This window comes from Cervus elaphus, chromosome 11 (assembly GCF_910594005.1).
Source record: "Cervus elaphus chromosome 11, mCerEla1.1, whole genome shotgun sequence".
Classification (NCBI taxonomy): Eukaryota; Metazoa; Chordata; class Mammalia; order Artiodactyla; family Cervidae; genus Cervus; species Cervus elaphus.
The window spans coordinates 25,389,407-25,416,345 of NC_057825.1; the positions used below are offsets into that span (position 1 = coordinate 25,389,407).

The window sequence follows — 26,939 nt, forward strand, 5'->3', positions numbered from 1 at the left end:
ATTTTAAGTTGTCCTGCTCAGTCCTTCACCATTTAAAATTTTCTTTGAAATCATCTTTGTTTTAACTTCACTTCTCTAATCCCTGAGTTTTGAAATCAGTCTCTCCCATTCTTGACAATTTTCATACTTATTTTATTTTCTCTTATTCTATTTTCTTTTAAAAATTAATTTTGTATTCTTTATTTATCTTGGATTTTTTGTCTTTTTAATTCTAATTTCCTGTAGTAACTACTTGCTATTTGTCTTTTTCAATAGTATCCTTAATATGTTTTCCTTCCACACATTAAGATTTTTTAAAATTCTTAGCTCAAATAGAAAAAAACAAAACCAACATGCATTACCAAGGCAGCCAGAAATCACAGCTCTATGGAAAGCAACAATATAGAGGTCACCACAAACAGGGAAAAGTTGTTTCTATTCAGCTTCTCCTCTAACTCTCTTTAATAAATTACACTTTCTAAAACTGTCAGTGGAGACACTTACAGTAAAGCACATATGCGTGCAAGTTCTTTTAAACTTTTAAAATATTTAAACATATTTTGAGTCAAAGAAGATAATTTTCCTGCAAAAAAGAGGTTATATCATCAACATACCTCTTCCCTCTTAAGACATACTACTGATTCTTTTGTGTCTTATAAATAAAATCTAAAGTTTTGAGAATAATTGAGCTGTTCAATTAGAATGATAATAAGCTGCTGATAATAAACTTTATTTCCCTAATTTGGTTTCAAAAAGCATGTGTCTTCAAACAAAAAAAGCCAACTGAATTCTGGCTGGAACATAATGCAGATATGTTAGTAAGTAGGAAGTGGATAGCACTTTTTTTCAAGCTGACTTTTACATGAACTAATCCTAGAGTTCAAAGATTAAACTCCTTGGCAATGATCAAATTGCCAACATCCACTGGATTATCGAAAAAGCAAGAGAGTTCCACAAAAACATCTATTTCTGCTTTATTGACTATGCCAAAGCCTTTGACTGTGTGGATCACAACAAACTGTGGAAAATTCTTAAAGAGATGGGAATACCAGACCATCTGACCTGCCTCCTGAGAAATCTGTATGCAGGTCAAGAAACAACAGTTAGAACTGGACATGGAATAACAGACTGGTTCCAAATCGGGAAAGGAGTATGTCAAGGCTGTATATTGACACCCTGCTTATTTAACTTATATGCAGAGTACATCATGAGAAATGCTGGGCTGGATGAAGCACAAGCTGGAATCAAGACTGCCGGGAGAAACAGCAATAACCTCAGGTATGCAGATGATACCAATCTTATGGCAGAAAGTAAAGAAACTAAAGAGCCTCTTGATGAAAGTGAAAGAGGAAAGGGAAAAGTTGGCTTAAAACCCAACATTTAGAAAACTAAGATCATGGCATCCAGTCCCATCACGTCATGGAAAATAGATGGGGAAACAATGGAAACAGTGACAGATTTTATTTTTGGGGGCTCCAAAATCACTGCAGATGGTGACTGCAGCCATGAAATTAAAAGACGCTTACTCCTTGGAAGAAAAGTTATGACCAACCTAGATAGCATATTAAAAAGCAGAGACATTACTTTACCAACAAAGGTCCATCTAGTCAAAGCTATGGCTTTTCCAGTAGTCATGTATGGATGTGAGAGTTGGACTATAAAAAAAGATGAGTGCCGAAGAACTGATGCTTTTGAACTGTGGTGTTGGAGAAGACTTGAGTCTCTTGGACAGCAAGGAGATCCAACCAGTCCACCCTAAAGGAAATCAGTCCTGAATATTCATTGGAAGGACTGATGCTGAAGCTGATATTTTCCAATACTTTGGCCACCTGATGCGAAGAACTCATTCATTGGAAAAGACCCAGATTCTGAGAAAGACTGAAGGCAGGAGGAGAAGGGGACAACAGAGGATGAGATGGTTGGATGGCATCACTGACTCGATGGACATGAGTTTGAGTAAGCTCTGGGAGTTGGTGATGGACAGGGAAGCCTGGTATGCAGCAGTCTGTGGGGTCACAAAGAGTCGGACACAACTGAGCAACTGAACTGGACTGAACCCTAGAGTTATTGACAAGAGGCAGGACAAGAGAACAGATAAGCACAGAGACAGAATAGACAGATAAATATCCCTGTCTCTGATTCTAAAAGATGAAAATATCCCACAAAATATAACCTTCTTGGGGAGGGAGAATAATTTGGCAATTTATTTTCTGTAAAGGTGTGAAAATCAAAGTGAAGTCGCTCAGCCATGTCTGACTCTTTGCGACCTGGTGGACTGTAGCCTACCAGGCTCCTCTGTCCATGGGATTCTCCAGGCAAGAATACTGGAGTGGGTTGCCATTTCCTTCTGATTGATCAAATGATGAAAAGTTGCTGTACATCCCAGTTTTATACAGCTTTATTTACATTTAGTCATAAATTCTGTTAGAATATTATCTAGCAGGTGTGAAAGTGAAAGTCGCTCATTTGTGTCTGACTCTTTCCCACCCGCTGCAACTCCACAGACTATACAATCAATGGAATTCTCCAGGCCAGATTACTGGAGTGGGTAGCCTTTCCCTTCTCCAGGGGATTTTCCCAATCTAGGGATTGAACCCAGGTCTCCCACATTGCCAGCAGATTCTTTACCAGCTGAGCCACCAGGGAAGCCCAAGAATACTGGAGTGGGTAGCCTCTCCCTTCTCCAGTGGATCTTCTCAACCCAGGAATTGAACTGGGGTTTCCTGCATTGCTGGCAGATTCTTTACCAGCGAGTTACCAGGAAAGACCTTCTAGCAGGTATACTGCAGATATATATATATATATATATACACACACACATTAGAATAGCAATATATACCTTAAGTGGATCTGCTAGCTCTGAGAGCTGATTAATTTTCTGTTTAATTGCATCATATTTGTTTTCTGCTTCTATTTTCAGGCTTTTAAGATGTTCCATATTTTCTTTTTGTTGTTCCATATTTTTCTCAACCATTTTCATCTTGATTTTATTTTCTTGAGCTTCATCTTCCTGGCAACATTTACAGAGCATACAGAATTAATTCAAATACTTAAGTTATCCAAGAGGAAAACAATACAATTCTGGAAAAGGAGAAACTATAGGCTACAAGAAAACCAGATTAAAGACAAATACAAAGAACATTATGATATTTTCATACTCTTACTGGTAAATTAGAAAGTAGGAGAATATAGGTTAAAAATTAGAAAAGGATTACATTTAGAAGACAAACTATTTTATTGTGCTTGAGGTCATAATCAAAGGGGATAACTTTTACTCTATTACTTACTTTTTCTTTCAAAATATAGTATATATAAATATATACCTTGTGCCAGGCAATGTATCAGATGCTGACTGAACAAAAATAAATAATACATACACCTTTAAGAAATTGAGTCTATCAACAATAGGAATGAAAGCAGAAAAACATTAAGGGGAAAACCAAATTACTAATACAAACTGGAGACAAATTCTTATTGTAGTAAAGCTCCATCAGTGCAGTGACTTGATCTATTTTGTTTACTGTTGTGTCCCTCAGCATTTAACACGATGCCTGGTACAGAGTAAATACTGATTTACTCTGAATGAATCAGGTAAATACTGATTCATTTTAACAAGACTCTGCTATATATTTAATTCACTGCTTATCATAACTTGGGGAATTAAGCTGAATGTCATAAAAAGATGCCTAAGAGAACTAATATGTGGTAAATAAAAACCATTAAACTTGGAAAAAGGAAAACAGTTCAAAGAGACCAACTGCAACTGACTAAATGATATCACTAATACTGGTACTGATTAATTATGAAAAATACTATGCTAGGTAGTTCGAACAGTTACTGTTCAGATAAACAAGCTCTGACAAAGTTTTATTACATGTAGAAGACAAAACCAATTACAATACATGGAAGTTATATGCACAAAATATTAAGGAACTTAAATGGCCATACACCAGGAAGTTTCTAACTTATTTGTAAATGGAGTTAGCAATTATAAAAAGTAGCCTCAAAAAGGTTATTTTTAAAAATCTGAGACTAGATTCTCTTAACCTAAGTAATAGTTTTGTCTTTTACATTATATTTAAGTTGAGGAAAAGAATCTTACCAAGGTTGCAATATCTACAGACTGGTGTTCTTCTATATTCTCAAGTTCCCGAATTTCAGAAATACTTTTCCTTATTTTCATCTTTTGAAAAAAAAAGGTATTTAGATTTTAGTAACATAAAAATAAAAGAAAAATTGAAACAAAAACCCTGGAAAGGATGTATTAATCAACAAAATTCTACTTTGGTTTATATTACAGAAGGATTCCACAGTTAAAGACACATTCGTTTTAAAAGAACCAAAGAAAATTATATATAAAGTCTGTATCGATCACCATTATTGCTAATCAACTCTCATACAAAGCAGATAGAAGTATTCCATTTTAGCATTTAAAATGAAGACAGTATGACAGTGTTGAGTCCACAGAGACACTGTTTTCTTTAAACATCCAGTCTAAAGTGCTAGAAAGATTATTCCAATTGTTCTTAAAATCCAATCCCAGTATCTCCTGGGAGTCTAAGAGACTCATTCAGAGGGTCCATTAGGTAAAAACTATTTTCATAAAAACATTAAGTCATTATTTTTTTTAGATCTCTTTCACTATCGATTTCTTGTAAGTGTACAGGAGGTTTATAACTATAATGTGCAATACTACAACAGACTGATTATAGAAGCTGATATGATAGTTTAGGTGAATTTTATTATGCCAAATATCAGAGATTTAGAAAAATATCAAAAATGTCAATCTTTTTACTAAATCTCTCTGGCTTTGGAAACTAGCTATTTGTCATAAAAATGTTATTTATGTTAATACATATTTATTATTTTTAAATTAGTTATTAAATATTCTTAAATTTTGCTTTAATTTTTAATAATAGGAATACTGATAATACGTACACAGATGAGGGCTCTTTTAAGATTATAAAGGGGCTTGAGGCCAAAAAATCTGAGAACTACTCACCTAACTAAATCCATGGTTAAGACCTTAAAAATAACTTGCAAATGATTAAGCTGAGAAAACAAAATGATGTTTTCTTACCTTTAACTCTTTATAATGCAGTTGGTACCTTCTGAGAAGTTCTTCATTGCCTTTAATATCCTTTTCAAGGGTAGAGAGATGTTGCTGAAGACTTAATATCTGGGCTTTCTTATTTTCAACTTCATTCTCCAAGTCACTTAATATAAAAGAGTGGGTAAAAAAATACTTTAAATCTACTTCTGAATATTACAAATATTTAGATCTTTACAAAGAAAGCCTTACTTGTAACAGAGTTTTGCTAAACCTCATGCAGTTAAACGAGTTTTCTATTCCTAACAAGTAATTCACAACATGGAAACATGGAGATTTCAAAAAACATCTTTTAAACTGGAATTAAATTTTACTTATTTCATTAAGAAGTACTTATGATCCACCTGTGACAGACACTGTGCACAGTGATAGCAGAGGTATAAAAAGAATTAAGGCATGAAGAAGTTAAACAACAAGCCCAAACGTCAGGACATAAACGATAACACTGAAATGTGAACGGGACACTGCACCGCATGCCCACAGCACTGTGAGAACATAAGAGCAAGTCTGGGACAAGAGACAACTGATGCGTGTCCTCTGAAGTTTTCACTAGCTGCAGCAACTGGAGGAGAAGATGGAAAGAAATACACGAAGTGAGAAACAGATTCCCACATTTGTGGTGGTAAATAAACACAATGAATGTGTGGGGAGAGAAAGGGGAAGAGACGAGCACAACGAAAAGAGGTAGAGGATAAGGTCAGCAGATACTAAAGCCAGAAGGGTCTCCACACCAGCAGAGGAACCTGCCTTCAGAAGTGATCTTTTTTCCTGCCTCACTGACCCAAGTACCTGTTGTCCAAAACCGTGTGCCTGGTGGAAGAGAATCACCTGTGCAGTTAGGAAGAGCTTTTCTCTGATAAAGAGTGTATGCCAGATTTAACTAAGAGCATCTTTTCCCACAGTTTAACATCTCTGAATTCTAAAATCATCTTCCATTCCATGGTTCAACTAGCAATATTTTTCTTTTATACTCGTATATAAAATAACAGGGCATTTAAAATCTGATGTACTATTATTATAGCCATGCAACCTTGTAGAACTTTCAAAATTAAAAAAACAATCAGTAAATGTTGAATGAATGATAAACAAATGAGAAAATGAGAGAAAAGAGGAGAGTACTTGTATATTTCTGGTAAAAACAGGGCCAGACACAAAATCTCTTTCAGGGCAATCTTTCATCAATGGGAATCTGCCAGTGCTGAGTTGATGCGGGCACAGAGAAGCACTCTTCATATAGTCACAGTATGAGAGGGCATTAGGGAAATCAATCATTCTGTAGTCATTTGGCAACTGCTATTAAGTGATCAATTTATGCAAATCAAAGAAATTCTAAATATTAAATTATTTCTTTTAACAAATGTTAAGGCTCACTTAACATTATTAAGTACTAAAAATAATAGTATTTAATGCTATTAAGTATTTAAAACTGGGCCATAAATTGTATGTTAATAAAACAATGACAATGACTATTAAATTATTTTAAAATCCACATATCCTTTGACTCAGCATTTTCACTATTTAGAATTTGAGCTATGCACATACTTTCAAAAGTATGCCAAGACACACATGTGCGTTCTCACTGCAGGGCTGCTATAGTAAGAGAAAACTGCAGACAGTGTCTCTGTCCATCAACAGGAACTGGTCAAGCATATATCACAGGGCAGCTTTACACGTGCTGATACGGAACAATCTCCAAGATATAATTGTTGTTGTTTAGTCACTAAGTCACGTCTGACTCTTTTGCGACCCCATGGACTATAGCGCGCCAGGCTCCTCTGTCAATGGGATTTCCCAGGAAAGAATACTGGAGTGGGTTGCCATTTCTGACTCCAGGGGATCTTCCCAACCTAGGGATTGAACCCCTGTCTCCTGCACTGCAGGCAGATTCTTTACCACTGAGCCACCAGGGAAGCCCTGCCCAAGATATAATATTGAGAGACAAAAAGCAAGACATAGAAACCACATGCGTACTTATACACAGCACAAATGGATGAACTTTGAAACATTATGCTAAGTGGAAGAAGCTGGACACAAATGGATGCATTTTATATGACTGCATTTATATGAAGTATCCAGAGTAAACTAATCCATAAAGACAAATCCAAAAAGAGTAGTGGTTGCCAGAGGCTGAGGGTGGGGAGGAACGTGGGAACAACTGCTCACGGCAGGAGTCTTCCTTCTGGTGTGACAAAAATGCTTGGGAATGAGACAAAAGTTACGGCTGCACAAAAATCTCCCAATTGTACCCTTGAATTATATCTCAATTTCAAACCGCTCTGGAAATAAATTTAAGAAAGTACAAGTATACAAACCGTTCTGGAAACATATGTAAGAAACTGTTACCTTACTTTTGAAAGAGATATGGGGGCAAAGAGCTTCACTTTTCAATGCATACATTTCTGGACTGTTTGAATTTTTCTCACCATGTGCATATGTTACTTTTAATTATTTTTAAAATGTCAATAGGGACTGTCGGGAAATCAGATTATGAGTTACTTTTGTTTTTCTTTATATTTTTATATTTATATATATATATTTATTATTAATTTATATTTATTTTTCTTTATATTTTTATATAATATTTTATATTATACTTTTGCTTTACTTTATACTTTTCTGTATTTAAAAAACACCAGTGAATTTTTTTTAAACGTCGAAATATCAGACAACTACTATACTTGTTCAGGTCAAAGTATCATAATAACATTGTATTTTCAATTTTAGTATATGTGCTGCCGAAGCGAGCACATGACATTGTATTTTCAATCAATAAAGTTCATTAATGTGAGAAACAGTTTAAAGAAATAAAAAAACAACAAAGTTCAGAGGCTTCCCTGATGGCTCAATGGTTGAGTCCACCTGCCAATGCTGGAGACATGGGTTTGATCCCTGATCTGGGAAGATCCCGCCTTCTGTGGAGCAACTAGGCCCGTGGACCACAGCTACTGAAGCCCATGCGCCCTAGAGCCGTGCTCTGCAACAAGAGAAGCCACTGCAATGAGAAGCCCACACACCCTCCGCTAGAAAGTAGCTCTCTCTTGCCACAACTACAGAAAGCTTATGTGTAGCAAAGAAGACCCAGCACAGCCAAAAATGAATAAATCAAAAAGAAAGGGTGGGAATAATACAATAAAGCTACATTGCATGCCAACCTTATTTCAGAATCCACATCTCTGCTTAGAAACTTAGGTCTTGTATATTCAGATGAATAATAACGCCCTGCAAAAACTTGATCACCATCAGCAGTAAAAGCTTCTCTACAATTCCTGGGTGGTTTTTGGGATTGCATCACTGCACGAGCCACAGAATTATTCTAAGAAAAAAAGAGGGAAAATACATTTTTAAAATATGCCACAGCATTTCCACTATATATAATTTCAAAATGTTACCTATCACTAGTTTAAGATTCAAGTATTTTTGTTTAAACATTCAAATGAAATAATTCCATGAAGATAAATAGAATTTAAAAAATAGCTTTCAAGATTCAAAGAATTAAACTAAGTCTTAAAAACATAGGAAACGATGTTCTATGACAAACTGACATATTTTATTTTTAAATTCTAATACTGCTATCCATTAAAATAAAAAATCTTAAGTACCTTTTCACATATTTACCTTAGAAATCTTATTTTTCATAGAAAAATGAAATCTTACTTTTTTCTAAATGTCTTTTACACCCTAGAAAGATGAGCAAAGAGCAAATTCCAAGAAAAGATTAGTACACTGAATTATGTAGGGAAAACCTGGAATCTTTAATATTTTACTTCCTAGAGGAAGTAAGGTGGATTAGGTTTATTGCAGCCATGAAATTAAAAGACGCTTATTCCTTGGAAGGAGTGTTATGACCAACCTAGACAGCATATTAAAAAGCAGAGACATTACTTAGTCATCAAGGTCCGTCTGGTCAAGGCTATGGTTTTTCCAGTGGTCATGTATGGATGTGAGAGTTGGACTATGAAGAAAGCTGAGCACTAAAGAATTTGAACTGTGGTGTTGGAGAAGATTCTTGAGAGTCCCTTGGACTGCAAGGAGATCCAACCAGTCCATCCTAAAGGAGATCAGTCCTGGGTGTTCATTGGAAGGACTGATGTTGAAAGTGAAACTCCAATACTTTGGCCAGCTGATGCGAAGAGCTGACTCATTTGAAAAGACCCTGACCCTGGGAAAGATTGAGGGCACAAGGAGAAGGGGATGACAGAGGATGACATGGTTGGATGGCATCACCGACTCAATGGACATGGGTTTGGGTGGACTCTGGGAGTTGGTGATGGACAGGGAGGCCTGGTGTGCTGACGTTCATGGGGTCACAGAGAGTCAGATATGACTGAGCGACTGAACTGAATTGAACTGATATAACCAATTTAAGTTTAGGAAATTTAAAAATAATATAAAACACAGGAAGCATCTGGACTTACTTTGATTAGCAGCACTGTCTCTATGCTTCTCATGTCAATCAGGCTATTTGCAACAACTGCATTATCTATTTCTAATGCTGTCAGAACTGTTGGGAACTCTGGATGATATGCAGCTCTAGGAGACAAAAATATATAAGGAATAACTTACCCAACTTTAATATTATATATTTTATATATTTTAAATAGGTTGAGGAGATGATGGATAATAACAAGACATGGAAGACATTTGCAAACATCTGTAATAGGCTTAATTTTATCTTATTAGCAAACATTTATATAATACTAGGCAATGTTCTAAGTATATTCTAAGTACAGCTGATCCTTGAACAACACAGGTTTGAACTGCATGTGCCCACTTATACGTGGATTCTTTTTCAATGAACACAGTAGGTCCTGCAGTATCCATGTTTGTCTGAATCAGGAACTGTGGCTACAGAGGGCCGACTATGGGACATGAGCATCTGCAGATTCTGGTACCAACAGAGGGCCCTGGAATCAATGCCCCGTGGATACCAAAGGAAGACTGACCGTGCTGGCTTATTTAATTCTCAGAACAACTATATGAGATAGGTAATATTATTCTACTTTTTTTCAAGTGAGGAAGATTCAAAGAGTTTAGCAAGTTCCCTGATGTCCTAAAGCTAACTTAGAAGTCAGGCTAGGATTTAAACCAGGCAGCTCAACTCTAGAACCCAGATTCTTAATCATTATATTCTATTGCCCACTGTAACTAATTATTACAATTTCCTTAAGTCCTACACTGCTACCACACAAACATAAAAGTCAATTAATTAAAAGACATGGGGAAATGGCAATGGCATTCATAATGCTTAGCTACAGAATTCCAAAACGAAATATCTTTGTGTGTGTGTGTGTGTGTGTGTGTGTGTGTGTGTGTATGTATGTTTTCCACTTAGTTATTAATTCAAGATGTACTTTCTGAGCACCTGCTATGTGCCAAATGCTGTTCAAAGGATGAGGAGATAGGAACAAAACAGACTATATCCTTCTCCCCATAAATCTTACAGTCTATTGAAGGGAGAGAGAAAAGCGAGAAAAAGTCCTTTTTCACACAGAAAAGGTCAGGAAAAGCCTTATTAGGACAACAATGAGGAGACACCTAAGGGGATGGGAGTCACATTAGCACCCTGAAGAGCATTTCATGCCAAAGGAGCAGCATTTGCTCCTTTGGTTGTTGGAGAAGCCAGGAGGTTGGTATGCAGTGGACAAGCAGTGTGGCAAGTGTGTCTAGACAGTAGGACAGGACAGAAGGCAAGAGGACAGATCACGTAAGCCCGAGAGATCGCAGTGAGGCCTGAAGAGGATGAGAACACACTTCGGCAAATACTGCTGATAGGTCAAGCCAGTGAGTAGGAAGGAAGGACTCCAGGACCAAGCCAAGCAAGGCTCGCTGGTGCCTAGACAAGAGCTGTTCTGGGATATGATGAAGTTATATAAGCTTGACTGGTAAGGTTCAAGAAAGAAGAGGAAGACAGAAATGAGTGACAGAGACAACTCTTCTGAGGAGTCTTTCCTGTAAAACGAGGCAGAGAAACAGGAGAGTAACCTTAGGACAGAGCTCAAGCGGAAGTAAAAACAAAGATAGAACAGGGGGTGGGCGCTGTAGAAATGTCATACATTGTCAGTGAAACAACGCAGGGAAGGAGGGCAGAGAGGGTGGGAAGCGGGAGTCTAAGAGGGAGGGGATGTGGAAGGGAACTGCAGTAAAACATAGACTTTGGCCAGTCCACTGAGAGCACAGGTTCTCTGCTGGGGAGGAGCAAGTACTTTCAAGGAGGCATGTGCCATTGCTGGATGGGCCTGCTCCTACCAGCTCTAAAGCTCTCAGTCACAGCCACCCCTTCCTTGAGCTCTACTGCCCTGGGATGTACTTCGTATTTAGTTTATATCACAATCAGTTGCCTGCTGACATGTGGTAAAATCAGCATAGGAGACCAGAAGTAGAAGGAATAGTAGCAATAAAAGGTCACTCATGAGACAAGGAAAGGACAAGTACGACACAGGCTCACGCAACAACAAAATGGAGAAGCCTAAAGAGGATGGGGACAAAGGAAAAACCACACATCAAATTCCAGGCAAGCACGATGAGCCTCAGTGGTAGGAGCAATTATAGGACAAAATGCTTTGATAATCCTAATTAAGCTTAGAAGAAATCTTAATAAAACATGATTGCTAAAGCCTAATAAAAGGAAAAATACCACAATCAAATTAAATATGGAAAAAACATGCTTAAAAACAAGGGCATTTTTCATGTCTCCAAATATAAGAAGACTTACTCGAAAGAAGAAAAAATCGGATTCATAAGAAAAAAATGGAGTGGAAGAGGACAAAAAATTTAAAAATGTAATCTAGTAATAGGAAAATATATATACAGAGGAATATATATATATATATGTAGGAAGATACACCTTACATATATATCATATACATTGTGTGTGTGTGTGTGTGTGTGTGTGTGTGTGTGTGTGTGTGTGTGTGTGTGTGTGTGTAAAAGAGTAAATTGTTAGCTAGCTAGCAACTAACAAAGAGGCCAGTTTGGGTATGGTGCCCTCGAGGTTTGTTAGGGTCAAAGAAAACAGTCAAAGATCAAAGAAAACAACCACAGCTCTTTATGGACTCTGTAAACCACCTCCAGTTGAACTGTGAACAATATGTGCCACAGCTCTGCCGTACACACTCCTTTTTAACATGGACAGGTATGCACCACTTCCCTCTTCAGTACAATTTCTAAGCCACACAAGGTCTATATCCTGGTATGTCTCCCACAACAGACCTCGTGTAAGGACCTCAAAGGCAGGGAGTATCTATCATTTATCGATCTATGTATCTCCAATGCCTAGATTCAAATTAAAGATGTGGCTGATGGAATTTTTACAGGTCGGAATTTTTACATGTAGACATGGTTAACATTAAAAATGTTCTAATTCTTTCTGAGCTAGTACATGACTAAGCAAAACCAGAACAGCTTTTAAATAATTACTGATGCCTTACCTGTGTCTTACATCATACATCTCATTCCGAAACTCAGAAACTATTATCTGTGGCCGTGAGGTCCCTGGTGAATAAAACTTTTTCATCAGCGCCTGAAGCACTCTTTCATCGGCATGGTTATGGCAACAGTAGGCTTGCAGAAGTCCTTTTAAGCAAGATTCAATAGCCAAAGCAAGCTCAGGGTCCCGAAGATGAATGCAAGCTCCTAAAAATGAGAGAAAGTTATTAAAATGCCTATTAAACACTTGACATATTAATGTAACTATCTTTGTATGAACTGATAGTCACTCAGTCATGTCCAACTCTTTGTGACCCCATGGATTGTAGACTGCCAAGCTTCTCTGTCCATGCAATTCTCCAGGTAAGAATACTGAAGTGGGTTGCCATTTCCTTCTCCAGGGGATCTTCCCAACCCAGGGACTGAACCCAGGTCTCCCACATGGCAGGCAGACTCTTTACCAACTGAGCCACCAGGGAAACTATTATCTTTGTATAATAGTTCATAGATGACTTTAAAATATTTTCATACTAAGCAATTTAAATGATATTACAGATCTTATTTTAATCAAATGGGAAATACCCTCATCCCACTGGGATACACTGGGGAAGCAGCACAGAATCCTATGAAAAGCTGTCTTGCTCTAATGTAAATCAACAGTGTTTTTCCTTTGTGTATACTAATTCAGCCTCTGAATGGTTTTGAAAATCAAGCCAAAAGGGTTATAGACACTACTATTTAATGCAAAACTGATTAATATTGAAATTTTAGATTTAGAGAGGGAAAAAAATACCTCACTTATTGAAATGGATCCTGGTATAGAGGTACACACATATCATTTAAATGAAGAGACATTACTACAATACTTAATGCAGTATATAATACTGTGCTAAAAATGTATCTATACCATCATTTTCACCCAATGATGTACAGAATTAAAGATAACTCCTCAAAACTCAATGTATTTTTTAATAAAGATTTTTTTTGATGTGGACTATTTTTAAAATTTTTATTGAGTTTATTACAACATTACTTCTATTTTATGTTTTGGTTTTTTGGCCATGATTTATGTGTGATCTTAGTTCCCCACCCAGGGATTGAACCCACAGCCCTGTACTGGAAGGTAAAGTCTTAACCACTGGACCAACAGGCAAGTCCCTCAATTGATTTTTTTTCTCATGTACATATAAGGATAGTTAAATAACTCCAGATTATACTTGAAAGAGAACTCAAAAATAATGTTGTCCAACCTAAATAGAAACTTCCTACTAATCAATTACATGCAAATTAGTTCATTGATTTATTCATTCAGGAAAAAAATCAGAACCAGATTAACTCTATAGCTACTTTTCCTTTTCCCAAGTTCTCTTTTGATTCTTTTGTGCTTAAAAGATATAAGAGGAAAGTTACAAAGCTTAAAGTGATTTTATCATTATTTCTTAGAATGCATACAAAGTCTACACATAACTACATGGTAAATTATATTCAACAGACTCCTTCCTGAAAATAAAAATACACTTCTAATTTTTATGATATCCTGACTAACTGGTGACAAATACCTAATGGGCCTACAGGTTTATAGGTAAAGAGCCCCCGTCTGTAGGCATCATCTATGGCTTCAAGAAGAGCTGGAACGTGAGGGCCAAATCTTTTGAGTCGATCGGTTTTACTATCTTTCAATTCTTTCAGTTGCCTCTGGTTAAAGTTCAGTGTAGTCTTCACATCTAACTCTTCTCTCCTAAGAAATACACGTGGAAAAACAGAATAGGTACATTAACAGGTTATACAGAAATATCCGGACTTTTCCCCTAATACCTGCATACCAATAAATGACACAGCTACCCTAAGAACTAAAAGCAGATTCTTTATTTAAAAACAATTGTGTTACCAAGAAAAAAGTCAGAAGACCTCAAAACTTAGCGTGAAAATAACAATAATGCAACAGTGACAAAAACAAGAAAACCCAGAAATTGTCCAATTCTACAAGTTTAATTAGGAAGTTTTATTAGGAAAGTGATTTTGAAAGATACTTTATTATGAGGAAGAACAAAATAAAAATCAAGTATTTTATTTTCATAAAGAGGAAAATTACATGATTTTCAAATAACTGAAAAAATACAAGGATGTGGACACTTACTTAATCCTGGTATGTTCTTCTTTGTCTTTTTCTATGGCTTGCTGAAACTGTTCAATCTCTTGATTGACTGAACATTCTTGATCTTGTAAGGCCTTTACTCTCTCTTTTAACCAAGATATTTTTTTTTGCCTTTCCAACCGTTCAGGTTCCAAAGACTGATCGGCACTAAGAGTAAATAGTCCAAAGTGGAAATGTTAAGTTAAAAACCTAACATTTTAAAAAACATAAAGCAATGTAATAAAATTCCTCCAGCCGTAGTACAGAAAACTTACGGCTGCTGGGGGGAAGAAACAGGGAGTTTTGGAAGGACATGTACACATTGTTATATTTAAAATGATAACCAACAAGGACCTACCGTACAGTACATGGGAACTATGCTCAATGTCATGTGGTAGCCTGGATGAGAGGGGAGTTTAGGGAAGAAAGCCATGCACGTGTATGTATAGCTGAGTCCCTTTACTGTTCACACGAAACTATCACAACTGTTAATGCACCATGTGTGTATCTAAGTGTGCGTGTGAAGTTGCTCAGTTGTGTCCGACTCTTTGTGACCCCACGGACTGTAGCCCATCAGGCTCCCCTGTCCATAGAGTTCTCCAGGCAAGAATACTGGAGTAGGTATCCAAACCCCTCTCCAGGGGATCGTCCTGAACAGGGGATCAAACCCAGGTCTCCTGCACTGCAGGCAGATTCTTTACTGTCTGAGCCACCAGGAAAGCCCAAATTGACTATACCCCAATATGAAATAAAAAATTAAAAAAAAACAGAAAATAAAATACTCCATTTCACTTGGATTACTTTATTACAAAATGAGGTAAAAATGAAAATTGCAAAGTAACTATCTTACCTTTTTCTCAGTTCTTCAATTCTTTTGCAAAGTTGCTCATCATCTTTCTTTAATGCTTTATACTCATTTAGGGAACGATTATACAAAACCTAACAAAAAATCAGACACACTTTAGTAAAATGAAAAAACAAATACCCTATTCAAGTCCACTTTTGCCAAATGGTCAAACCAAAGGTTGAATATACACAGAAATATATACTTAAAATGAAGTACATATATGGCCACATGAAATCGTAACATTTTTTAAAGCCCAAAATCAACATAACTACAAAACCTCTACTTTTAAAAATAAACAAACAGTATTGATATTTGATATGATGAAGTTTTTAATGGGCTTCCCTGGTGGCTCAGTAAAGAGTCCACCTGGAATGCAGGAGACTCAGGTTCAATCTCTGGGTCGGGAAGACCCCCTGGAGAAGGGAATGGCTACCCACTCCAGTATCTTTACTTGGAGAATTCCATGGACAGAGGAGCAGTATTTACGTTTGATGTGAAAGCTTTTCTCTCACCTCAGCTTCATTATAGGCCCTTTTCTTAGAAGTAAGATCTGCTTTCAGTGCCATACATTCTGGTGCTCGTGCATTTGTCTCTTGACTAATCTTTTCCAGTTTATCTTGAATGTCTTTGTATTTTTTTTCTGCTTCATTAAGTCTGACCTTTAAGAAAATTAACATTGTTGGAATACATTTTATTTTTCTTAAATAAACAGAAAAATTAAAAAAATAATTATATATGGTTCACATTTCAAATAAATTTAATTTTGCTTTAACTAAATTCAAGACAGTAATTAAATAACCTATATAAAATGCCAAAAAACATATATATTTTTATTGAAGTATAGTTGATTTACAATATTGCATTAGTTTTAGGTGTAAAGTGATTCAATTATACATATACATATTCATTCTCAAGTTTTTTCCATTATAGGTTATTACGAGATATTAAATATAGGTTCCTTATGCTATACAGTGGGCTTCCCAGGTGGCCCAGCAATAAAGAATCTTCCCGCCAAGTCAGGAGGTATAACAGACACAGGTTTGATCCCTGTGTTGGGAAGAGCCCCTGAAGTAGGAGATGGCAATGGAAATGCTCCAGTATTCTTGCGTCGGACATAACTGAGTGAGCACACACATACATGCTACATAGTAAGTCCTTCTTGCTTATCTATTTTATATGGTATGTATATGTTAATCTCACACTCATAATTTACTTTTGCCCTTCCCTTGCCCCTCTGATAATCATAAATTTGTTTTCCATGTCTTCTATATCTATGAGGTGTTTCTGTTTTGTAAATTAAGTTCATTTGTATTGCTTCTTTTTTTAAGATTCCACATATAAGTGATATCATATAACATTTGTCTATCTTAGTTCACTTACAGTATGATATTCTCTAGGTCCATCCATGTTGCTGCAAATGGCAGTATCTCATTCTTTTTTATGCCTGAGTAATATTCCACTGTATATACATACCACTTCTTTATCCATTCACCTGTTGATAAACACTTAGGTTGCTTGCATATTTTGGCTATTATAAATAGCACTATGAATACTGGGGTGCATCTGTCTTTTCTGGATATATGCCTAGGAGTGGGATTCCTAGATCATATGGCAACTCTATCTTTAGTTTTTTAAGGAACTTCACTGTCTTCCAAGTGAAAGAATCTATATTCCTGTCAGCAGTGTTAACAGGGGGATTCCCTTTTCTCCACACCTTCTTCCACCACTTATTATTTGTAGATTTTCTGACAATGGCCAATCTGACCAGCATGAGGTAATACGTCATAGTTTTGATTTGCATTTCTCTATTATTCTAAAATATATTTTAATTTTAAATTCACATTTAGTAAGTGTAAAGGGAGACATACAATTTAGCAGAGAAACAACCATGAAAGAGGATTATACAGTTTGGATGCAATAATGCTTCAGTAGGGTATGTGTAATAGTGAAAGCACACAGGAAGAACTTACAGGTCTGTCAGAAAAAGTCAGGAATGCTTTCAAAGCAGCATTTAAGCTGAAACTTAAAAGAGTAATCAAAATGTTTCAGATCAGAAAGTAGCAAATTTTTTCTAGAAAGAGCCAGACAGTATATCCTTTAGGCTTTGTGGGCTGTAAAGTATCTGTCATAGCTATTCAACTAAACATGCTAAGTTTGAAGTGTCTGGAACATGCAGGTAAAGATGGGAAGACACATATTTGAATTAAGTGCTCAGGATAAAAGTCTGAATAGGAGATATAGATTAGGGACTGTCACTATGTAAGACATTTAGGAAACATTATATAGAATAACAGTGTATTTTTATTATGAAGATATCAGCAGTACAATCTGTATGTTTTTAATAATAATTGAGTTGGTTCAGGTGTTATACAAACTAAACAAAATCCATCTATTTTCAGTTTTAAATTAGGTGAGTACAAATTTAAAGTCTGCTTTAGATACTATTTTTTCAGAAGCCTTCTCTTCAATAATTATGCTATAATCTATAAACAAGTATATACTATACGAAAGGTTTTTATGTAAGACATGGTGGGAAGAATATAAATATAAATTAAGACAATCCATACTCTCCTGAAATTTACCACTTACTACACAGTATAATACTTAAATACTCAAGTAGAGCAAATACCTACAGAACTAAGTATCACCCAGCCTCAAGATTCTCCTTTCTTCATTTGAAAAAACACTGAGCATTTATTACTAAAACTGATTTCACTTTTAGACTGGGAAAATATCTAAAGAGTAAACCAACAAGGTCTTCCCCAATGACAAGCTATGAAACGAAGCTGAGAAAAATTGAGTGAACTTCAGAATATTCTCTCAGAAATGAAAAAAAGTAAAGTGAGAGAGGTGGGTGAGGTTGACTTCCCATTTACTAACTGAAGAGGGAATAAGAAATTCAGCCCAGAGATCACTAAGTAAATGTCCTGCCTTCACCATTTCTGCTACTTTTACACATTCCTCTATTACCTGTCATGGATTAATGCTATAGCTCTTAAAAGGAAAAACACTTATCTGCTTATCTTAGAGGTAGACAGGAAAAAGCAAGCTGGGAAAGATTACACCCTGTAGTACAACCAAGCCTGGCAGCCAGAAGCTCATAAGCTAAGTAGAGCAAAATAGTAATATGTAAGTCAGTCACCCTGAGTACATGGGAGCTCCTATAAAGAAAGGTTAGATCTGGCAAGACAGCAGAGAATTCCACAGTGGTGGCTATAAAACCTTGTGAACATACAAAAAAACAAAACAAAACCCACTGAACTGTAAATTTTAAATGGGTGGACTGTACAGTATATGAACTATATCTCAGTAAAGCTGTTAAAAGAGAATGGAAAGGGACTTTCCTGGTGGCCAGTGGGAAAGCATCCCCCTTGCAATTCATGGGACACAAGTTCGATCCCTGGTCAGGGAACTAAGATCCCACATGTCACGAACAGCTAAGCCTACGGGCCACACTACTGAGCCTGGGTGCCACAACGAGAGAGTCCGTGTGCTGTGCGGAAAAGATCCCACACAGCTCGACGAAGATCCTGGCGCCACAACTAAGACCCAGTGCAGCCAAATAAATAAATAAAAAATAACTCCAGAATTGTGTAAACATAACTTTTAAAAAGAGAGGGAGAATGGAAAGGTAAATATAAAAGTGGGTCTGTTCACGGTCCAAAGGTCCATGTGGACCCTCAACAGAAAATCACTCCTTTATTTACCACTCAACCAACTTCTACCTCTGCATAAAAAAAGTGGCATCACCTGCTGCTCTTCCGTTTTCCTCTCAAGTCTAGCAGCACGATCTTCTCCAATTTTGATGTTATCTCTGATAGCATTCAATTGCTTTTCAATTTCATTGACCTAAAAAGAATTTATACAGCAAATCACATATAAGACTAAATATAACCAAGTATATTCTGCATATTACAAATATGTGTGAATAAGTAATTAGGTGAAATTACCACTGCCCAAGCCATTTCATGTTTCAGGTATTCCAGGTTGGTCTTCATTGTACTTAAGCCAGCAATATTTTGAAAACGTTCTTCTTTCTCCAAACACTGGCGCTTTAGTTCACTAAGTCGCTTTAAAAAAAAAAAAGAATGTATTTCTTACTAACACTGAAAAGACGGACTTTCTGCCAATATATTTCTTTTGAACGCACTGGCTAAACAAGTACTGAAAAAGATCTGCTAGGCAATTACTTCTTTAATTAGAGCAGAAATAAAAATATTTTCATTTCTTTGGTATACTTTTACTGCATGCAATAGTTTCGTTAATATCTGCGCTCTAAAAATGGCTAGTCTTCAAATGAGGAAGAATGAAGGAATAAATGTTTCAAGGTCACACAAAAACTCAGTTTTCTCATTTTCTCTCAATTCCCTATCTGAGAGACAGACTGGGTGAAGTATACCACTAGATCCATTTTAATGCTACTGGAAAGGTCAAAAGGAATTTATTTCTAAAAATCAAATGTTATATTTTCTCTCATCAAAGTTTTCTCTCAATAATTAATCAATAAAATTATCAAGCAAAAACTAACTACAGTGGTATATGAACAGCTTCTAAAGCTGCACACCTGACTAGAGAGTCTCTCCTCTCCATTCACAGTTTCTGTGTTCAAATACGGACTTCGCTGTGGATCTTAGGGTGTTTCTCTATCCAAGTCACTTTCCCATTCTTCAGGATTATTTCAATCCATTATCACTCTCCTCAAACCTCATAAACCTACCACCCTAATCCCTCACTCCTCCCTGATGCCTATTTTCATAGAATCCAGAAGCTGTAGAAAGCAAGTTCTTACAGCTTTCAACAACCTGATATATAAACTGAAAAGCAGTCTTTTCCTCCAGCTAAAAAGAAGAGGTAGCTTCATTATACGTAAGCCCAGTCCCCACCTCTTATTTGGATCCTGACCACCCCCTCCTCTTCTGCCTTCTCAGTTCAGTTCAGTCGCTCAGTCATGTCTGACTCTTCGTGACCCCATGGAGAGCACTACGTCAGGCCTCCCTGTCCATCACCAACTCCCGGAGCCTATTCAAACTCATGTTCATCGTGTTGGTGATGCCATTCAACCATCTCATCGTCTGTTGTCCCCTTCTCCTCCTGCCTTCAATCTTTCCCAGCATCAGGGTCTTTTCAAATGAGTTGGTTCTTCACATCAGGTGGCCAAAGGATTGGCGTTTCAGCTTCAACATCAGTCCTTCCAATGAACACCCAGGACTGATCTCCTTTAGGATGGACTGGTTGGATCTCCTTGAAGTCCAAGGGACTCTCAAGAGTCTTCTCCAGCACCACAGTTCAAAAGCATCAATTCTTGAGCACTCAGCTTTCTTTATAGTCCAACTTTCACATCCATACATGACTACTGGAAAAACCATAGCTCTGACTAGACAGAACTTTGTTGGTAAAGTAATGTCTCTGCTTTTTAACATGCTGTCTAGGTTGGTCATAGCTTTTCTTCCAAGGAGCAAGCGTCTTTTAACTTCATGGTTGCCGTCACCATCTGCAGTGATTCTGGAGTCCAAAAAATAAAGTCTCTCACTGTTTCCATTGTTTTCCTCATCTGCCTTCTCAGGAGGTCTAAATTAGTTGAGTCTTTATCCCATCTTTTCACCTTTTTTCCACTTATTCCTTTTCATTGACTCCTTTCCAGGATCACATTTAAATCTTTATCTTTTCCATTTACAAACAAACCCAGCAATATTCACCCCAAGGCACCACCTTTTTCTCTAAAAGTGGTTTCCCCTTTACATCTAAGTTTCATGAAAATTATCTTCAGCTCCTCCATTCTACCTGCTTTTCAGCCCCACAAATCTGGCTTTTGTTTTCATCACTACCCTCCATGCTCCATGACCATTTCAAAGCTCTTTTCCATATTACCATGGCCACTACTCTAACTTACCTTATCGTCATCATCTGTTTGGACAATAATACCCTCTTTATTGATCTATGTATATTCTCTCCTTAGAGCAGTCCACTCTCTTCTGTAGCAGAGTGATCTACTGGAAATATATATTCAATCAAGCCACCCACTTTCATGTGTTGTACTGCCTTTTAAGTTTCAAAGCTGCTCCACAACCTGGCCTTTTAACTCTCATTCTTGTGTTCTTCACTCTAGACAACGTAGAATTCCTTCAGCTTTTTAAAAACACCACATGCTCTCTTGCCCAAAACTCCATCTGTGCTTATCTCCTGGAACACAATTCCTCACTCTCACCATCCTTTGTCTGTTATTACTCACCGTTCACTTTTTACCTGAGGCATTACTTACTTAATAACTACACCTCTCCCACTGCCCCTGACTTGCCCCCTGTTGCTAGTCACCTATTAAAACTAATCTTTAACTCCTCTAGGAGCACTCACCATACTCAGTTATTTACCATGTGCTTTCTGCTGCATAGTTAGGTACATGACCTCAAGAATCTTGTTATGTATTTACCATTATATGGCCACGGCCAAAGCACAATGCTAGAAGGCATGCGGTAGGAACTCAGTATTTGATGGCTGAGTGACTTTCAGTTTCTAATCTTCATGTTCTATTTCTTTTCTCTGACTTATTTTTATTTGTATCTCCCACTGAATCCTTTCCTGATTGCTTTTTTTTTTTAAATTTTTATTGAAGTATAGTTGATTTACAATGTTGCATTAGGTCACATTCTACTTAAAGGCTGATCCAGGGTTTATTTCGAGAATCTAGCACATTTAATTAGTCAGAAAAAAACTTCTTACAAAGTGCATATTATACATAAGAAACTCAGCTACATGATACAGGGACATAATTCTTAAACTTCATAAACAAATTATTTTCAATTGCTGACGACAAAGTATACCGTGAAGAAAAGTGGGTATTTAAACATCAAGCTATTTAAAGCAAACAAATTTCTTCAAAGTCCTGATCTATTGCTTTTAAAATAATAGATGTTAATATACACTATGCATATTTGTCTGACTATCCATTTCCTTTCCCCAGTAATAACACTGATATTCAAAGAACATGGGCTAAATCAATTCTATGGCTTACAGCACCTCCTTGCACACAGTATCACATACCTCAGGTTTGAAGCAGTAATGTAGGAATAAAAATAAATATACTCCACTTGACTTTTTCAGTTTTCACTTGGTGAACCATATAACTATAAACCCAATTTTAAATATGTATTCCTCAAAAATTTGAAGTAAAAAGGTCAGTGTAACATCTAATAAATTTAACTTGGGTCAATCATTAATAAAATTCTGTCTCAAAAGAACTTACTATGAAGTTGCTGAAAGCAATTGACTGCATAAAACTGATTAAATGACAAAAGAACAAGATACAGAATCACAGAAAAACTGCTGGGACTTAAAGTACTGGATAAACAGCTGAAACATAAGGTGCTTAAAGAATGTTCACATTTAACCAATGTAATGAAGAGTCATCTATAATTATAAATGCATATTATGTTAAATACCAGCTTGAGGCTCCTGCTTATTTTCCCATCAAAAGAAATACAGTTTTTAAACTACTGCCCAGTGGGAATTAGTGACACGTTATTATGGAAGCAACCAGACACACAGCAAGGGATAAGTAGGTTAGATACTGCACTGCCCTCCAGTCTATGATTAAGACATGGACATACCCATTATTATAAAACAAAAAAAGCAAAGGCTAATAAATACCCTGAAGGTAAAAAACACACAAAAATGTTACTATTTTTATATAGGTACACATATATAGATACATCAGTGTATAATTTTACAATACCATTTACCTGGCATAAGAATTTGACTGATTTCAAAAAACATCTGCATTAAGTGCTTACAAACCTCTTCTCCTTGATTTATCTGCTCTTTGGTTCTCTCCTTTGTTTCCATAATGTATGAATAGTCTTCCTTCATTTGTTCAAGTTGGGTTGCTTTCATAAAGAACTAAATAAACAAGAAAAACATAATTAGGAGTTTGTAAACTTCCATGTAACTATGAAAAAAAAAGAATTTGGTCTCTGAAAACTAAACACAAACACAAAAGAATACATTTTATTTCAAACTCCAAATTTACTTAAAGTGCTATATTCAAACGTACACGTTTACTTGCAAAATTTCTTAAAGCCTTGTGAAAGAAAACTCATCTGGTGTGAAGGTAATACCATTCTGACTTCTCATTTTCACTGTTCTTCCATTCTTTAAGCAAATGTGAAAACAGAGAAAACATTTGTATCCTTGATCTCAATGCATCATAATTTTTTAGCATAGAAAACACCAAAACCATTTAAAAGTCACACTGCAAGCTATAGTAGTAGTCATATATTTTGTTGGCTTTTTAAAGAGTGCAAAATAATCTAATGTTCAAAAGTTATTATGTATGTATGGTCACTCATTCCCTTCTATTTCTACAAATATAAGTTTTACAGAAAAAGAGACACAGAAATACAGAACAGACTTTTGAACTCTGTGGGAGAAGGTGAGGGTGGGATGTTTCAAAAGAACAGCATGTATACTATCTATGGTGAAACAGATCACCAGCCCAGGTGGGATGCATGAGACAAGTGCTCGGGCCTGGTACACTGGGAAGACCCAGAGGAATCGGGTGGAGAGGGAGGTGGGAGGGGGGATCGGGATGGGGAATAAGTGTAAATCTATGGCTGATTCATATCAATGTATGACAAAACCCACTGAAATGTTGTGAAGTAATTAGCCTCCAACTAATAAAAAAATTAAAGAAAAAAAAAAAAAGGTATCAACAGCAAAAAAAAAAAAAAAAATAAGTTTTAGAATTCACTCTTTGAGAATTAAAAGCCAAAAAAGTTACAGCAAGGATTTATCAGTAAAATTATACTCCCACCTTACTTAATTTTCTACATTAGTCATACAATATTACTTTAAATAGTAGCTTAAAAAAAACTTGATATTTACTATATGACCAAGATTAATGTTCAGTATATATGCTTAATTTATAAATGTATTCTTTTTTGGGTAGGTTTATGTTTATTTCGGTGCTTCTTACTTTGTACTTGTCTCCCTCATTTTTAGATTGCAAGAACTGCTTGCTCATCTCTTGTGTTAAAACAGAAACCGGATTATCTACCTAAAACAAACAAACAAAAGATTATCTTTAAATATTTCATTTTAATGTCTTAAAGAGAACTGAACTAAGATATCCATTACAAGACGCTGCCATCAGGAAGGCTAGGTACTAGCCAGAGGTTAGAGCATTAAATACATAAAAAGAAAATCTTAGAAACTTTTAATGAAAAGAAAATATTTCAAAATTTCATGGTAGTGAAACAAATACTACACCTATGGCTGATTCATGTTGATGTATGGCAGAAACCAATACAACACTGTAAAACAATTACCCTCCAATTAAATACTACAGTCAAAATTAAATATTCTCCCATTATATAAAGGCATAAGAACTTTCTAAAAAAGTGTTTTATTAGAAAGTTTTCATTCCTTCCACCTGTTTTATAGATACCACTCCTATGCTACTGGTTAACCATCAGATTACAAAGTTGGAAGTTCTCTAGCGGGTAAGTAGCTAACGTGGGCTCTTATTTGGCTCTGTCTGAACATTCTATGTAATCTCAGGCAAGTTAATTACCTCCCTCCAACTAAATACAAAAAGTCCGACTCTGTTACTTCTCATCAGAACTAAAATGACAAGTATTGTTTATTTTTTGTACAGCAGTTCTTCAGATTTCTTATTTCCTGTTATTTCTTCATGAGGAATTAAGAATTTTTTTTTCTACTTGTTTCAAAAAGATTCACAGTCATTTCCCATTTATATCTTTGGTGTTAATTTGTGTAACTAAGTCGTGTCTGACTTTTTTGTGAACCCCATGGACTGTAGCCACCTGGCTCCTTTGTCCATGGGATTTCCCTGGCAAGAATACTGGAGTGGGTTGCCAACAAAGTCTTGTATATGTAAGAAAATAATCTTGTCTGTATACACAGAATATGAAGGACCAGCAGAAATGAAAAAATGTGTAACTCCTTTATTTTACCATCTGTAAAATACTGACTATACTTTATTTAGTATACTTTCTTTCAAGTAAGATTTTGGGTCTTTCCTTTCAAGATGATAAAAAAGATTTATGTGGTTATAAAGAAATCCCTACATATTACATGTTTCTCATTATATACGTAGCTCAGGCTCTGATTGTCATCCTTTTTTTTTTTTTCAAACAAGGCCTGTGTTGGTATCTCAATTTCACACAGCATCTAATTTCTTAAAACTAAGACAATAGCCTATGTGGTATCTTAATTTCACACAGCAACTAATTTCTCAAAACTAAGCTTCGATGACAGCCATTTTATCACCAACTTTGGATTACCAGCTTCGCCAAAGTTCATGTTCTTTTTTCCACATCCTCTGAAATGGGGTTCCTAGTTTTTATACTAGAGATTATTTAAAAATCTGGCAGCCTTATATGTCAAGACCCTGGAGTAGGCAAAAGGTAAGCACAAACAGGTAAACTTCAGAGAAAAAGTAAGAGGTATGATGGACAAATGCAATTGGGTACTTAAAGACATTAAACACCCTCCTTCCTCCTGACAATACTAGGCCACAGCATCTAATGGAAATACAATGTAAACGACACATACAATTAAGCTTTCTAGTAGCTACGTTAAAAATATAGAAAGAGGTGAAACTAATGTTTGTAATATATTTTAAATCTAATGCATCTAAAATACTGTCATTTTAACATTCAATCTTGCTTGGAAAATGCCATGGGCAGAGGAGCCTGGCAGGCTACAGTCTATGGGGCCACGAAGAGTCGGACACGACTAAGCGAGACTGAGCACAACATGTAGTCAGTATGAAAACTGAGTTACTCCTTTGCATTAAGTCTTCAACATCCAGCTTGCATCATTTCACACTACAGCACCCCTCCATCTGGACTACCTACATTCTGAGTGCGCAATATCCATCCACACATGATTAGTGGTTACTGGATATTCAGTGTAGCTCTAGACCTTTCGCATTTTTGATCAATGAACTTGAATCTTTAGTTAACTGAATTGTGTAAGAATAGGACTAAAGCAGTTACGATATTTTCAAATATTTCAGAAGAAAAGAAACATGTTTTTATATTCCCCAAGGAAGTGGGCACTTAAGAGAAAGAGACTTGATTCAGCTTTTCCCATTAACAACTTTTTAATAAATACAGTCAACTACAGGGGTCAGCAGCCTCAGGCAGAGATCATTTTCCCACCACTGCCCACTCAGGCACCTGCTGAAGGAACACCTGGTGGAGACTGCACACAATGTGAGCATGCAGTGTGTTATGACACTGGATGCCCTTTAAGCTTCTCCCAACACCTGTGATTCCATAAACTCTAACTTTCAGTTTTGCTGACTTTGGTTAACAAACTGGCCTGTGTTCTACGCTGTATCTGCTTCCCCTCAGATTTCATTAATTATTTTTCTGAACCTGTGCTGCCCAATACGCAAGCTGCTAGCTACATTCAGCTTAAGT

The 26,939-nt window shown here is 36.3% G+C and overlaps 1 protein-coding gene across 1 annotated transcript in view; it reads right to left on the reverse strand.

The window, feature by feature from the left end:
- The window catches only part of SMC6 (structural maintenance of chromosomes 6), a 68,524-nt gene that overhangs the window by 16,623 nt on the left and 24,962 nt on the right, over positions 1 to 26,939 (reverse strand). The window contains exons 7-20 of the mRNA XM_043917152.1: positions 24,464 to 24,544; positions 23,287 to 23,388; positions 19,446 to 19,565; positions 19,246 to 19,344; positions 16,008 to 16,154; positions 15,499 to 15,587; positions 14,652 to 14,816; positions 14,074 to 14,252; positions 12,517 to 12,721; positions 9,505 to 9,619; positions 8,242 to 8,402; positions 5,060 to 5,195; positions 4,082 to 4,162; positions 2,819 to 2,989 (exon numbers count right to left, since the gene is read on the reverse strand). Of these exons, the coding sequence (XP_043773087.1) occupies positions 2,819 to 2,989; positions 4,082 to 4,162; positions 5,060 to 5,195; positions 8,242 to 8,402; positions 9,505 to 9,619; positions 12,517 to 12,721; positions 14,074 to 14,252; positions 14,652 to 14,816; positions 15,499 to 15,587; positions 16,008 to 16,154; positions 19,246 to 19,344; positions 19,446 to 19,565; positions 23,287 to 23,388; positions 24,464 to 24,544 (1,851 nt within the window). The remainder of the gene's footprint in view (positions 1 to 2,818; positions 2,990 to 4,081; positions 4,163 to 5,059; positions 5,196 to 8,241; positions 8,403 to 9,504; positions 9,620 to 12,516; positions 12,722 to 14,073; positions 14,253 to 14,651; positions 14,817 to 15,498; positions 15,588 to 16,007; positions 16,155 to 19,245; positions 19,345 to 19,445; positions 19,566 to 23,286; positions 23,389 to 24,463; positions 24,545 to 26,939) is intronic.